This window comes from Miniopterus natalensis, chromosome 4, assembly GCF_054644295.1.
Source record: "Miniopterus natalensis isolate mMinNat1 chromosome 4, mMinNat1.hap1, whole genome shotgun sequence".
Taxonomy (NCBI): Eukaryota; Metazoa; Chordata; class Mammalia; order Chiroptera; family Miniopteridae; genus Miniopterus; species Miniopterus natalensis.
Window position 1 is genome coordinate 36812971 of NC_142084.1, and position 16513 is coordinate 36829483.

General features: G+C 46.4%; 1 protein-coding gene across 1 annotated transcript in view; it reads right to left on the bottom strand.

Annotated features, from left to right (window-relative positions):
- MAML3 (mastermind like transcriptional coactivator 3) overlaps nucleotides 1–16026 on the bottom strand; it is a 376327-nt gene extending 360301 nt beyond the window's left edge. The window contains exon 1 of the mRNA XM_087816490.1: nucleotides 14773–16026. Coding sequence (XP_087672616.1) covers nucleotides 14773–15240 — 468 coding nt within the window. The 5' untranslated portion in view covers nucleotides 15241–16026. The remainder of the gene's footprint in view (nucleotides 1–14772) is intronic.
- Nucleotides 16027–16513: the final 487 nt, after the last annotated feature.

Sequence of the window (16513 nt, forward strand, 5' to 3'; positions counted from 1 at the left end):
ACTTTAATTGTTCCCTTTGAGAAGGATCCCCGTAGGTGGGGCAGGATGGACCACATTTCTCAAAGGCCACTTCCCTGCATGCAAGAGCTACCCAAGTGAAAGCAAAACTATGCTTAAAGGTAAGATGGCTATTAAGCAAAGATTCCTCAAAACAATGCATATTCTTGCTGTGACAGATTAAAGTTAAAGCAGGATGCAAACAGCATGAGGAATTCCCCCCCCCCTCCATTGCTTTTCAGGGAGTGGAAGGAGGAGAGAGAGAGACAGAGAGAGAGAAACATACACCTTGACTGGGGACAGGGATTGAACCTGCAACTGAGGTACATGCCTTTGGCCGCAATCAAACCCGGGACCCTTCAGTCCACAGGCTGATGCTCTAACCACTGAGTGAAACCAGCTAGGGCAACATGAGGAATTTTTAACACCAGCGGCGGATTTCCTGTTTTTTCCTCCCATTTTAATACCCAGCATCTTGAATTTCTCCATTTAAAAATTCTATTTTGAGAATTAAAAATAGAGATTATTTTAAAATATGAAGAATATCTAAGTTTTTAAAAATCACAAGATGACCCACTTCTCCCTATAACCTGTGCCACCCGCAGGGCTGTGAATTTAAACACCAACAAATTTCTTACCTGGATAACTTCCCTCAAACCCAGTAATGGAATCCTTTTCTTAAGCAACCCCTTGCTTCCTCCTCTTACACAGTCTCATTTTCTGTAAGTCTGTCAAGGCTAATTATCTCCCTTCACAAATTTATTGCTCTTCAGTGTATCATAAACACATATATTATGAAAAGTTGAAGAAAACAAGCGAAGTGTGCATTACACTGTGAAGGAAAAGACAGATATAAATAATTATCCAAAGTATCCAGTCCTTGTTAATAGAGTAATGAAAATGGCATTAGAAAGACTGAATGAGAATGCCAAAGCCAGCCAACCCCTCGGTCCCCTCCCATATATGGTTGTCCCCACCCCAGGAGCCAATACCAGAGGCTACTTCACCATCACGTCAGGGTAAAGAGGGAAGCAAAATTCTTCAGTTTGCAATCCTCTGGCATTCCAGACCACAGGTAAACACCAAGCCTACCAAACCAGTAACACAGACAACCTGTGCCTGGCGGAGGGAACAAAGGCATGACTCCCACGAGCTCACACTATCATTACGCTCACTTACTGCTGCTACCTATTTCTCAGTGTTCCCATTCCAATCTTGGACCGCAGACTCAAAGGTAATAAAAGGCCCTGAACAATTCATATCAGTCCTTTCGATCTGAAAAAAGTATCAAACACTGAAAAAAGCAACAGCCCATTTGAATTTCAATAGCCCGGGTGCCAGATATCCCTGACCCGCAAACTACCACTTTCTCATACTTGGTCACCCTCGGCTACCATTGCTTGTTCCTGTTCTCTGTGGCCTCCAGACTGTTCCACTCTAACAAGTACAACCTGCCAAAAATATTTTTTGAGTCTGGTTATTTACTTTTATGGCAAATGACTTTTTTTCAAGTAGTCTGGGAATTAAGCAACGTGAAATCCAAATCTAAAATCATTGTTTCCATGCCTCATTGAAGAAAATAAATGTTTTTAAAAACCCAATAGCAGCTGCAAAGCACTCAGGAATTCCTGGTTAAACTGAAAAATACATTTTCCACCATGGAGCCACAACTTCTAAACTGAGAAAGTCACTCCTTTACATAAGCCGCCTCTGTTTAGCAAACATCTGGTCCAGGGCAAGTGCAGGATGTGAATAGTGACAGAATGTTACCATCCTGAGGTGTGGATCTGGACACACCACTGTGAGAAAATACCTGGGGTGATTAAAGGTAAACACCACCTGCGCTCTTTGCAAAGGCGGCCACTGCTCTAGCCACACTCTACTCACGGAGACAGGAGAAAGGATGGACTGAAATACCACAGTGGATTAGAAATGGGGACAAAGGGAGCCCAAAACAGAAGAGGGGAGCAAGTAATGGGAATGTACGTTTAACCTCGGCAGGGAACTGGCATTATCACTTAGACCTTCTAGAGCCAAAACTCAAAAACAAACAATTAAAACAGTGTTATCTCATTTCTTTTACTTAGTATCCAGAAAATTTTCTTGGGTCCTGACATGTAAAATTTCTTAGTATAAATGTTAAAGATACTCCTATTTATGAGTTTACATTCATAGTTATTATGCTCCCTTAAAAAAATCAATAGGTCTGAAACACTTTTTGTAACATGTATTTTTTTAAAAAAGAAACTCCAGAATAAGGCAAGACTTGATTCTAGTCATTTATTAGCTGTCACAAATTATCTCTGCACTTTTTCAAAGGGGGATAAGAAAATGATTTCCAAAGGAATTAGAAATTAGAAGTTTACAGCAACATAGCTGTAATCCCAATAGCTTTTACAAAATAGTTATTATTTAATAATTATAATTAGATAACCAGGTATCTGTTTAAAATCAACAGAAAGGATAAATGTTATAATTCATACAAAATGCAAGGCAGCTGCCCACCTTGCACATAGATGAAAGTCACCTTTAAAACATTCTAGTGCTAGAAATGTAAGAAACAGATCCAGGAAAAATCAGAAGCAAATACACACAAAAAAGTGAGATGACACTCCTCAGAGAGACAATACAGTAGCAAAACTAAACTTGACTCTTTAAACTTCACTGACAGCAGAAGTCAAAGGGTGTAATTTTGTTGCCTGACCTGAGCAGCGACTTTAAGGATCTCTTAGTGTATCACACTGATGGCCTAGGTGCAAGATCAGGAGCAAGGCTCTTCTTTTATGCACACAGCCAACTCTTGCTATTGAAGCTATTGAAACAGGAGAGGCCTGGCTGTCTTTCGACTGAATCCCCCGCCCTAAAGTCTGCACTGAGCACACAGCCGATTAGCTTAGCTGGCCAAAGGGATTTTTCTCACTAAGATGCTGTCGAACAGATAAATGGCAGAAAATGGCTGCTGCTAATCAGCATTTGGGTCATAAACCAGCAATTTTCAACCTTCTTCATCTCATGGCACACATAAACTAATGCCTAAAATTCTGGGGCACACCAAAAAATATACTTTTGTCAATCTGACAAAAACTAATAATAAGTATAATTTTGATTCTTTCATGCCGACAGCTAACGTTGTGTTGGCTATTGTCATGTTTTATTTGACAATCTAAGGGAAAAGAGGTCAGTGCCCCTGATGAAATAGTCAGGTATTCCATGTTTTAAAAATACTGTGGCACACCAGTTGAAAATCGCTGTCAGCCCGGCCGGGCGTGGCTCGGCGGTTGAGCGACGACCTGGGATCCAGGCGATCGGGGTTCGATTCCCGGTCAGGGCACATGCCCGGGTGCGGGCTTGATTAATGACTCTCTCATCATTGATGTTTCTGTCTCTCTCTCCCTCTCCTGTCCTCTCTCTGAAATCAATAAAGATATTAAAAAAAAAAAGAAAGAAAGAAAATCGCTGTCATAAATGGAAGCAGAATGCCCAGTTTACTGGAATCACTTAGTAGAGAATGACCTGTTAGGCTGAGGCCACCAAACTCTTACATCCCACCCTTGGTTTATTTCTGTGGTTCAAGTAACTGCCACCTCCATCTTGTACAGGTTTGCAGATGCTCCTGTCACCGTGAGAAAGGTGAAATGAGGCAGTGGGTAAAGGACAGGGGAAAGGAGGGACACACGGACCGGAAGCATATGAGGCCAGGAGATGACAAAGTGGGCTCCTTGCGATAAAACGGCCGGGCCAGGCAAGGCCCAGCACTGCCATGTGTCTAAATGTGGCTCTTATTCAAACTGATCTTAAAACCTGAAGCCAAGTCAAGTAGGTGAGGACTCCTCCTGGGGAGAGCACAGTTGTTTAGAAAACACAGCTGCTCACACAACCTTTTCCAGAAAGAGCACTTCAGCCAGGTGAAGGCAGAATAATGTTGCAGCCAAGAGCATAGATTCCGGAGCCAAAGTGCTCCAGCTACGTAAAAATAGAGACTGTAGTTATTGGTATCTCCAGGTAGGAAAGGCGCTACGCCAAAGGGAAATCAAGATGGCCAAGGACTCCAATGAAGGCCAGTCTTCAGACCACTTCAGCACGTGTGTACAGCGAAAACTGAGAGGACTCCTCACTGTCTAAACAGATGCGGCCGGGTGGCCGTCAAGGTGAGTCCATTTCGATGCATTTTCTACAGTCGGCCAGGTCAGCAGGTTGTTATTACCACGTTACACAGACGACTGGATTAGTCAGGGTAATTTAACCTGTAGGAGGTGGCGACTCACAGACCTGAGATTTTTACGACCTGGCAAACCTGCACCCACTGCCACCCCACATGCTGAATCACCAACTGAAATACATTTTACAAATAAAGCCACACAGGCCTGTGAAACGCAAGGCCGGGGAAAGGTGAAGGAACCACAAACTTGTTGAAGGAAGTGACTTTCCTCTCACGGCATGAGCGGGAGGGGGTTAAGTGGACTCCTCCTAACTTCCTCTTTAGGGCCAGATGAAAAGGAGAGTCATTCCTGTAAGCTGTGTTGCCAGACACACAGACTCTGATAACTCATGTTCCCCCTACACTGCGAAGGCCAACACCAGTTACTAGAGTTGATACTTTTTTTAAGCCATGTTTTTAAAGAAGACACAATTATCATTTGCCCCAAAATGGGCTGTAATATAATTCAGGTGCTATATTAAATCATATTAGCTGGAGAACATTTTTTTGGCCAACTTTTTCTGTTTATACAAATTACATATATAGAAAGAAGTCCTAATCTGTGCTACAGAAATGCTCACATACATACAAGGGAAATACAGATAAGGATGTTCATTTTAGGGATGTTAAACACTGTAGTGATTTAAAAAAAAAAAAAAAGAGAAACTACCAGTGTGTCTATCAATAGGGGATCATTCAACAAATTATGGGACATTCATATTAAGAAATGCTACCTTAATAGTTAAAAAGAATGAGCTGAGGATCAATCTATATGTATTGACTTGATCTCCAAAATACAGTATGTGCAAAAAGTGGATCTCAGAATCTTATGTGTAATATAATTTCATTTATGTAGGAAAGAAACTAACATGCAATGATATACAACATTTAGTATACATGTAAGCAAACAGAATAAGGACTGAAGAGAGATATTCTAAAGCACGGTAACTTCTAAGAAGGGGGTAACACTGAGAGAGGAAACAAGTCACTTCTGAATCTACTTACTTGCAGTTAACAATTTATTCCACACACACTTAGTGTTCCTCGCATGCACAGATAGGTCTTTTTCTAGTCATGAGGATATAAAGATGAAGAAAGAGACAAAGTCCTTGTCTTCATCTAACTGCTGTTTTATTTCTATATTGTTTAAAAGTGTTATAATTTTTTTAAAAATGTTGGAATCCCTTCTGCAACATTTCAGTCAATTGAACAACTTTTGCTGGAACATTTTCATGCATCAAGACAGTCTATTTTACCTTTGAACAGCTTTAATTTTCATGTAATTGGTTTTTAAAAAAATATTAAACCTAACATGGCTCCTACTAACCACCAACCACTGATCCTAATTTTATCCCTGTGAGCCCATCTAGTCCTTTCTTACATGACAGCCCTTCAAGTATTTTAAGAAAGCAACCCTAAGTCAGACTAAACACCTCCAGGTCTTCCGCCTGTCCTTCCTGCAACATGATTTCAAGTCCTTGCACCATCTTGCTCTGCATGCGTCTTTTAAATGCTCTCTTCTTTGTCTAATTTCCTCTAAAATCTTGATGTCAAGCCATGGTGCCTACAAGTCACCTGGGCAAGAAAAGGGAAGAAAAAATTATCATCTACCTTATTTTTTATTTTATTTTTTTGTGAGGAAGGGGGACACAGAGAGAGAGAGAGATACATCAGTGATGAGAGAGTCACTGATCAGCTGCCTCCTGCACGCCCCCTACTGGGGGTCAAGCCCAAAACCCAGGCATGTGCCCTGACCAGGAATCGAACCATGACCTCCTGGTTCATAGGCTGATGCTCAACCGCTGAGCCACGCCAGCCAGGCATCTACTTCATTTTTAACAATCATACTTTCACCTTATTCTCTGCATGCCAGCTAATCTTCTTCCCAAAGTGATTTTATTTGAAAAAATAATAAAATAAATGTTGTTATAGAAAATAGTGCAAGAAAGCTTGCAAGAAGATACAAAGCATTTAGAACCCTTAGGATTTCCCTAGACGTTGGTTTATTAATGACTTCCATTAGCATGTTCTCATAAAACCACAAAGACTGTTTGCTTCATATACCTCATCTGAAACATGAAACGATGCCCTGCTGTGCGAGTACAGAGAGAGCAAGGATACCACCGTATCCCGGTGCCTGGAAATGGTGTCCACTATGAAGCAGCTGCCCAGTACCTAGTCATTAGACCTTGGCCTGTGCATGAATGAAATATGCCTCAAATCCCTTCACTTCAAGTCTGTACTTGGGCAGGAGAAAACAATGAAGTGAAATGAATGTAATTCATAAAAATGGGCCTAGCACTTGTATACCTCAATTCATCTGAGCCTACCAACCACTTGGTAAGGTAAAAAAATTAGTGCTGTTCACCTTCCTGACAGGCAAGGAGACAGAGGCAGACGGTTAGGAAGTGAAAAGCCAGCCTGTCACATGGCTGGAGCCAGAATACGAGGCGGCAGTCCTTTAACTTCTTCCCAGCCACTCTCTACCACGTGGCAGCACCTCCTCCTCGCTCCACTCCGTGAGGAATGAGAGTGCTGGAAAAGTTGTGAGTAAATCACATTGTGTATCTGCAACCTTCCAGGGAAGCCCCTTGTTTAAAGCGGGGTTTCTCAACAGCAGCAATACTGGTATTTGGACCACGTAATGCTTTGCTGGGGCGCACCGCAGGATGTCTAGCAGCATCCCTGTCTTCTCCCCACTAGACAGCAGAAGTACAGCTCTGGTTGTGACAACCAAAATGTCTCCTAATGTTGCCAAATGTCAGGGGGGAGGGGGCACAATCTCCATGGAATGAAAAATCACTGATTTAAAGGAAACCTACAGTAAATCCATTCAAATGGCAGTAGCAATAATTTAAGAGAGCACTGAAATATTTTAGGAACATGATTTCTTTCCATTTACATACAATATTGCCATTAGCTTTGGAAAATACATCTTTGCATTTCAGCAGGGTCTGCAGGCTCAGAACAGACTACAAAAAGCACACTTTACCTCTATAAACTTCCAAGGCACCAGGTACAGTCTGTTTACCACAAATGAGCAAAACCCAGCATCCCTCTTATGTCTCTCTCCCTGGCCATCCATTCCAAGTGCTGCGAAATCCTCAGCCCCTTGGCCTCTCCTCCGTGACTTACCACACCTCCTTAAAGCCCGTTCCTGCGTACGGTCTCTTTAGACTCACTGTCAATCACTGAGCTGCTTTCAGCATCTACCAAACAATCAAAGAAAGAAAATAACCAACCACTGTGAGGATAAAGGGCACTACAGAGCTTGTCTGTTAGAGCCGTGCAAGCCTCCTGAGTCACAGTTACGGCCCAGGCTGAATCTGCACAAATAGATTAGGGCACTCGAACTTCTCCTTTTGCAGGGAAAGAAGAGCCTGTCCAGACACAAGTTTCCTGGAGGTGGGGAAAGATATTCTGAGACGGAGGAGAGATACAGAATGTATCCTAAGAACGTCTTCAGGTGCACAAGTAAACGCTGGAGAGAATTCATACCAAGAAACATGCACAACAAGATTCTACCCAACAGGATGGAGAGTGAAGGAGTCAGAAAGGATATTATAGGGGTTGTTACTTAAAAAAATAAATATTTCACTTAAGTTTTCTACAGTTGTTAAGCCATTGCTAAGGAGGATGCATATTAGTTATTCATATTTTTAAAGATTCTACTTCAGCATAAAGGTCATTCCAACCAATGGGCAGTCCAATATAATTAAAAAGAAGTGTCTAAATGATTCTTCAGGAATCACTTTCCTTATGTCAGAGGAAGTGCTGCAAGCCTTTTGAGATTTTTATTAAATCCCCCCAAGGATAGTATGCACAGCTTGCCTTAAAAAAGCCGAACCACAGCAGTAATTTCTTTTTTCCATGCCTGTGTGTATTTGGCCCTCAGGGAATGCTGTGCTTCTTCCCTAAATGCAGTTGCTTATCCACAGCTCAAACTGTTTAACAGATGCAATAGCCAGGTAGACTTAAGAAAAGAAAAAAAGTGTGCTCCTTCTCTGAATGGAACCCTGGGATCTTGAAGCATTTATTATACAGCAGGCTCTCAACTCCATCCTCTGAGTTATTTCTTTAGCTCTTATTTTTTTAGTTCTTTAGTTCTTTAAACTTTCTTAGATTTGCACACACACAGCAATTTTAAGTGAAGGATAATGAATCAGTTCTTGGTCATAGCTGGTTCTCAGAAGCTACATTTCCAAGTCACAATTACCAATAATGAATTTTTGCAATGTGTCTGTCTGAAAAACATGCTGTATAAATATACTTTTAACCCTCACCAGAGGATATTTTTCCCCTTGCTTTTCAGAGAGAGTGGAAGGGGGCGAGGGGAAAGGAGGGAGAGAGAGAAACATTCATGTGAGACACATCCATTGGTTCCCTCCGCACACGTTCCCCAACCAGGCCAGGGATGGAGCCTGCAACTGAGGTAGGTGCTGCCCTTGACTGGAATTGAACCCCGGGACCCTTCAGTTTGCAGGCTGAAGCTCTACCACTGAGCCAAATTCAGCCAGGGCGCATGCTGTATTTTTAATGAAAATATAATTTGAGGGATCCTGTAACTTTGTAGCAGTCATCTGTAAATTAGATTTTGGGGGCAAAAAGCAATGACAAATGAGTTTGAAAGAAGAGGAAAGTAAAGCATAGTATTTTACTTAAAATGTCATGAGAGAGGGATATAACTCAGCCTGAAGCTGTTGAGAAGTCACTGTCATCAAGGCTAATGCTAATGAAAAAACAAATGAACAAAAAACTTGTTATCCCCTTAACCTTAGTTAGAATAGCACTGAAAATCTACAAAGAATAAACATTGCCAAAGTCTTGCATGCAAGAGTGTGATTTTGTATTTTAACTTCTATGAAGCACTGGAGATCATGTATCAATGTTACTGAAGGAATGAATGAAACTCATCACCAACAATGAATGTCTGGAATGTGTCCGTCTGACATTAAGTGTATTCTCTATTTTTTGGGCTAATGAAGAGTAAATGGGATGCAAAACCAAATCCATAACTGACCTAAAATAACTGGAATCTCACCCAATGATTTTATTCGTTATGAGAGTAGGAAGCACCAAGATCAAATTCCTCTTCTGATTGCTTCTTCCCACTCTTAGGTAAAGGCGCTGAAGACCAGTGAGAAGACCAAAAGGCAGCGGCAGGGGGGGGAGGAAAAACAAAGCGAGCGCCCACAGGATCTGAAAACGGAAACCGGGCTCTGAATGACTGAGTTTCAAAAGAGGCAGAGCTCTTTGGGAAAGTTAAAAGGCGGGTATTATGAAGTCTCAGGTTTTAAACATGTTCCTCTCTATAAGATTTTGATGTCTGATTGATTTCACAGTTCTCTATAATGGGTAATGCGGAAGAGATGACAGCATTTGGCCATCCTAAGTTCAAGAATACAGGGCTGTTAATTAACAAACATAGAGCACTGATCACAAATAAAATTCCATAAATGACATTAAATGAAACATAAGTACTTCGAATGCATCCAAGAATTACTATGTAATGTGCAACATGGTTTATTATACTAGATTCCTTCTGTGTCTGTAGCACACTAACAGGAGAGAGGAGGGGTGGTGGAAGAAGTGGAGGAGGGAGGCTGGGAAAGAGAAAGAGAGAGAGGGAGAGATCCCCCACTATTATCTCAACCAAATGCAAGAACCCTGTCAGGAAACCTTTTTAACAACAGTTGGCTCTTGGTCTCATAGAAGTATTTAGAAAATAACCCTATATAACTATTTTAAGGTTTAAAGCCCTCATCCTTCTTCTTACAGAAATATCAGTAAACCATGGACCTGGACTGTTTACTTTCCTGGCATCAGTCAGCAGAAAACCTACTGAGGTTCCAAAGCTTGCCCTTATAATTCTAATGAGACAGGATGGAAAGTGTCACATATATTACCTGCCTGAAAACTCAGCTTTCCCTGGGAACCAACTCAGCCTGAGAGCATTTTATAGATTATAATTAATGATTAACAAACTCTGCTTCTGCTTTTCTGATCACTGGCTGCCCAGTACTAAATAAAATGCACCACAGCCAAAAAACGTAAATAACAGTACGCATTAGAGCTTCTGGGGGGAAAAATGATTCTTGAGATTTAAAAGAAAAGACAACCACTTGTGAAGCACAGAGAAATGAAATTTCAAAAAGTTTTTCACAACTTAAGGCACACCTTGTGTGGGCTACTGATTGATTGGAAGGTTTTTCAAGAGACACCTGTCAACCTTATAACCTAGGACAGCAGAATAGGAAAAGCCAATGAAAGGTTTATCAGAAAGATTTGCAAATGGTTTGACATTACAAGCTAACAAAACAACAACAACAACAAAAAACCCCACCACCAACAACAACAACAAAAACGGATATAGAGCTAGTAATTTACCTTCAACAGGATAAGAAACAGGAAACCAGATTCATTTATAAGGAGGTTTAGCGATGGACTGATACGTTGACATTTCCTGGATCTATTCCAGGAATGAAGGAGAACATTCTGGATAGGCTACAGTGTTCTCTAACATTCAATAATTAATATGTTTATTACCAAATGAATTTTATGGAATAAACTCTTCAGAGCAGGAATCGCCTATTCCTGCAGTCTGTAAGCTCTGTATAAATTAATCACTCTCTGAAAATTACGATGGTGCTAATGTAGTGAACAGGTCGTGAAAACAGGGGACTTATCCAGGTCAAGGCCCACTACCACCATTTTGCAATTCTGAAGACTGCATTGTCATGCTTTTTGGTGTGCCTGAGTGATTACACCTTTGTCAAGTCAATGTATCTTTGGCTTGAAAATGAATCTGTCAATTGGAATATACCTTAACATTTTAAGCAGGAGTACAGTTCCAAGTACAGAGGATGAACAATGCCTCCTCCTGTTACCACAAATAATGAAAACTATTTTAGAAAAAGGCATGTTTTCAACTGAGACTCTCTAATAAGTGAAATCAATAGGTCTCACCAATAAATCTTGGAGGGGAACACTTCTGTGTGTGTGTAGAGGGAGAGCGGGGAATCATTTGACTATACCTCCAGGAGTACCTGAGGTAATACAGCTTCAAACCCTGGCCTGTGAGCCAGGCTTTCTAACAGGCCTATTAGAGACCCACGCAAAACCCAGACCCCTCCCAGCAGTCTGGAGCCCAGGAAGGTTTCTATTTCACCCCACACACCCTGCTTTTAGTTTGCTTGTTTGTTTTTCCTGCATATGCTTGTAAAGGTGTAAAGTAAGAAAACAAATCAAGAGGTAAAGCCCTGATTAGACAGCCTTCTTAACCCAACCCAGGCAGAAAGAGAACTAATCGATATTTAGTACTTTGGACATACTGGCTCTACGAAGGTAAACAATAGCAATAAAAGAGAAAAGAATCCTATTCATCTTTATTTTTATCATCACCATTATTATTAGTTGGCTCTGGTTGATTATTGCTTTTCTTTAGGGCTTTCAAAATAAAGGGCCCAATCTTCGAACTAAATATAATTGCTCTGTGCCCCACTAGAATGCCAATTCAAGAAAATCAAGATCAACATTTTCTTTGCAACCTCTGTTTTCAAGATTTTATCTCATACACTGGCTAAGTTAAAATACCCTTTCATTTCAGTGACCAATGTGAATTCTTAAACTAGTTATTTTTAAAGGAAAAATAACTTGTAGAGGATGGTATTATTCTTTTTCTTTCCTTTCTGTAGGATATAGAATTGACATGCAACTCTCTGCTTAAGATTTAAGGCTGTTTATTTTCATTACACTCATCACACATACTTGCCAATGTATCAGTGTGAGATGCATATGTGAAATACAGCTGAAGCTCGAATATACTCCTATTCTGCACAAGCCTTGGCATTTACACCAGTCAAATGAATAGACCAAATTGTAACAAAATTGCTTTTTAAAAATGTTATTTTCGGGCAACCATTTTTCAAGTCCATCTGTTGTTAACTTGCTAAACTGGAATTCACTATGAAATTTACAGCTTAGGTCTCATCCATTCAAGTAAGCAGTATCTTTTCATTTTCAAAAGTAAGCTCTGGCTTGGGCTTGCTACCTCCTGACTGGTAACGTCAGCATCGTGCGCTAGCTTCCACCTGCGGGCGTATTAGAACACAGGCGTGCGCACCCCGAGTCCTCCCCTCGATCCCCCCGAGGGCCTATGTGGCACCCTCGAGAGAACACAACCAGAACACAAAACTTTCTGGCCGCAAAGTCTACTGCTGTCGCCCAGCGATGAAAAGCGACCGAGTGCAGGGAAAGGCGCTGGCTTTTGTCCCAGTGGTGTCCAGCTGAGGAGGTCGGGCCACAGCAGTTCTCCAACCCGAATGGTTGGGGGAGATTCCGTTGGGCTGAGATTTGGGAGCTTTACAAAGCAGCCCATTTCTACGCCGTCCGCGCGTACAAACACAGAAAAGGGGGCGTGGAGTAAGCAAGGATGGCATCCCTAGCGTCTTGCAAATCCTTAGGTTCACAAAGTGAGTCTCCTGATCCGCGGATGGGCGCGAGGGGGGCGGGGAGAAGAGACGAGGCGGACGGGGCGGGGGGAGGGATAGGTACGTAGGGGGCGCGGGTGCTACGGCCAAGATGCAGGGCCTGCCCCGCCCCCGGGTACAATCTGAGAGCTACGGTGTGCCGGTGGTTTTAGGCTTCCTGTTTGTAAAGCTAGAACCGCCCTCCCTGACTCTGTGACATTCGTTCTTCCTCAAAACCAAGTCCGCCTCTCCTTCGCGCGCGGGGCTAGCTCGGCCGCCGGAGGAGGAGGGCGGAGGCGGGAGCGGGGAGGGGGCGGGCGCGGGGCAGGGCCAGGGCCGCCCGGCGCCGCGCCCCTCCCAGCCGGTGGCCTCCTGGACGGAGCTGGGCCGCGAGGCGGACAAAGCGTTTCCCGCTCCCTCCCCCACGGCCGCGTCCCAGAAGGGAGGGGGAAAGCGGGGTGGAGGAGGGCGAGCTAGGAGAGGAGGAAGGGGAGGAGGACGGTGCTGCCGGCGGGGCTGGGCAGGATCGCGCCTAGGAGGGAGGGTAGGGAGGGTAGGGAGGAGGGGCTGGGCGGCCTCGGAGAACAGGGAGGAGGGCAGGATTCTTGAAGGCCAAGATAAACAAATTGTTCCTCTTCACGTGCGGGGCGGGGGAGGTGGAGAGGGTGGGGAGCGAGCGGGGCGGCCTCGCCTCTTCCCCTCCCCCAAGCCGGTTCTTTGTCAAGGAGCGCCCGCCTGAGCGCCCGGCGCTAGCCTGCGGCGGCACCGCCACCACCCCCGGCGCCGAGGACTTCCAGGCTCTGGACGTGCGCGATTGATCCACCTCTCGCGGCAAGGACCGCCGATCAAGGTGCCGTGCGCCAGGGGAACCGGCAAAGGCGCTAGGCGCTCGGACTCCCACCGCTCGCCTGCTGCGCACCCCCGCGCCTCACTAACCCGGGTGGCGCGGTGGGGGAAGGGGCTGCAGACACCTTTCCGAGCTTCCGCCCCCCAGCCCCCACCCCCGAAAGGAAAGCAAAAGATCCAGAGGAGGAGATAAGAGAAAGGATTCTACCCTCCGGGTTAGCGAGTGGGAACTGCCCCTTCCTCCCGAAGAAGTTAAGCCATTGGCTGCTCAGTCTACCTCGTACCCACCCACCCTGCCATTTAAGCCTCTTTCACCTCCCTGCTCTCATCCACTCCTCCGGGCTTATTAGACAGGCCCGGAAAGTTGGCGGGGGTCGAAGCGAAGAAGCTCAGTGCGTGCAAGTTTAAGAGGAGGAGGGGACACAATCCCCAGCGAAGTTACGTGGCGGGGACTCCTGGCGCAGGCTGAAGATGCAATTCACCCCTCCCGCCTGCGCCGGGTCGCTCTCCCCTCGACCCTACCAGCCGCTCCACCTGCCGGGCCAGCCCCCAGTCTCCTGCCGCGGAGGAGCGCACCCGCGCCCGGCACCCGTGCGCGCTCCCGCGAAGGCGCGCGCGCGGCCATCCTCGCTCGCTTCTCACCCACTTCAAAGTTCATTCACAAAACTCTCAGACTTTCTCAGCCCAAAGTGGGTGAGCTGGGGAGAGAAGGCAAGAGCCTCTCGCTTCCCCCACCTCCCCCGGGGACCGAGGGCCTGGTGCCCACCCAGAATCTGCGACAGCATCAATTTCTCTCCGCGACCAGCGGACGAGCGGAGAGGGGTGGGCGAAGGGGGACGGGTCAGGGGAGGCGAGGCGGCACGGCGAGGAGTGGGGTGGGGTAGGGTGCGAGCGGTGAAGAGGAGGAGCGAGGTTTCAACTCCAGGGTTCACTCTCTTTCAAATCCGTAGCAAAGAAAAGGAGAGGGGGAAAAACTTTTCCAGTGCCTTCCTTCACCGCTCCTCCAGGCTCCCTCCGCCCCTCGCAGTCGTGACTGGCTTCTCCCCTCTCGCCCCCTCTTACCCAATCTGACAACCCTGACAGATTAACAGGTAGCGGCGACCGCAGCTTTTCCCCCTCAGAAAAGTTGACGTTAACCCTTCGGCTTCGGCCCACCTCGCCCACCGTGCAAATCAGACCCCCGTTCCCCATGTAAGAAGCTCCAGCACACCCCCCAGGCGCGCGCGCGCGCGCGCCCCAAGCCCGCTGCCAGCGCGCCCTCACCATGATCAGCGTGTGATTCCTCTGCTCCGCCGAGGCAGCCTCCGCATCTTGCTGGGGTTTGCTCTGGTGCTGCTGCTTGGCGGTGCCGGCGCCCGATTTCTTGGCCCTCTGCTCCAGAGTGCGCTGGTAGAGGCTCACGGTGTCCCGGCGCTCCAGCTCCAGCTGCTCCACCTGAGCCTGCTGGTACCTGTTCTCGCAGTTGACGTGGTGCCGCCGGCAGCCTTCGATGCGCTGACGGAGCCGTTCCACCACGGTGCTGTGCTTGGGGACGGCCGCCGAGCCGCTGCCGGGGCCCCCAGAGCCGCCGCCGCAGCCGGCAGCGGGGTGATTGCTACTCGGAGCAACTGGAGTACTATTGGGAGTATTATTCACACCGATCCCGGCCCCGGCGAGGCTGCTGTTCAGGCTACTGTTGATGCAAATACTACTGCCATTCGCGGCAGCAGCGGGGGCTGCGAAATCCCCCATCCCGCTCCCCGGGCACACTATTTTGGAAGAACTTTTTTTATCCACCCCCCTATCAGCCTCCTCCTTGGGTCCAAGGATTAAAATAGTTTAAGTGGAACGCGGGGGAGACGCAAGCACATGGATGGAAACAGCGATCCCGACAGGGCTAAAAAAAAGGGGGGGGAGAGATTTGGGGGTGGGTTTTTTTGTTTCCCTTTTTTGTAAAAACTGTAAAGCTCAAGGAGAAAAAAGGGGGGATCAGAATGCCATCAGACACCTATCAACAAAAAGAATCACAACAAACTGAGCCAGCAGCAAATCGGGTTGCAACTCAAGGGGAGATCCGCTCCTCGCCTGCGTTCTTTTTATAATCCATTATTTTCTAATAAATTCCAGGAGATTTCCGGTGGTTGGCAAGCATTTTCTCCCTACGTACCGAAAAACACACCCCATGTACACACACAAGCATATGCCTCCAGTGCGGACACGAGCGACACACACTCACTCCACACCGCATCGGAAAACGGCAAGCTTGCTTATTGCATTTTCCTTCCACAAAAAAGTTTTGGTGTTTATGCCGCCCCGTGTTCTCAAAGTACTTTGGCTGCTCAGTTGCATTTCACAGGATCCTAGATAGCGAATCCTCGGGCTGGGGGAAGTAAACACATGGACAGTCCGAGGCGACTGCAAAAGTAGATCGGTGAAGTCCTTTGCAAAACGCCGCGCGGAGAGCTGCCCCTAACGCTCGGCTGGGCTGCCGCTGCCGCCGCTGCTCCTGCCACCATCACAATGATCAACTGCTCGCCGCCGCCGCCGCCGCCTCCTCCTCCTCTCGCTCCTCCACCTCCTCCTCCTCCTCCATGCCAGCGGAGTGATATCAGGACGCGCGAGCTCAGTAAACACGGCAGCGGCGGCGGCTGGAGGCCGTGAGACAAGCCCGGGGACACGGCGCAAAACCCGGCCCAGACTCTCACCCGGCAGGAGCGGGCGCGGCACACACCGGCACCGGGCTCCCGCCTCCCGCGCCGCGCGCTCCCCGCCCCTCCCACGCCCCCAAGCTCCCTGCAACCCAGGCTGGGAACCAGAGCTGCCAGAAACGAGAAAAAGAAAGATTCTGGGGGATCACGGGAATGAATCAACTTTTGACCTGTGTGTGTGTGTGTGTGTGTGTGTGTGTGTGTGTGTGTGTGTGTGTGTGTGTGTGTCTGTATGTGTGTGTACACGCGCGGGGGTGGGGGCGGGCGGGGGGCACATGGACGCGCCTGGCTGGATTTCCTTATTCCAAGCTAGGTCT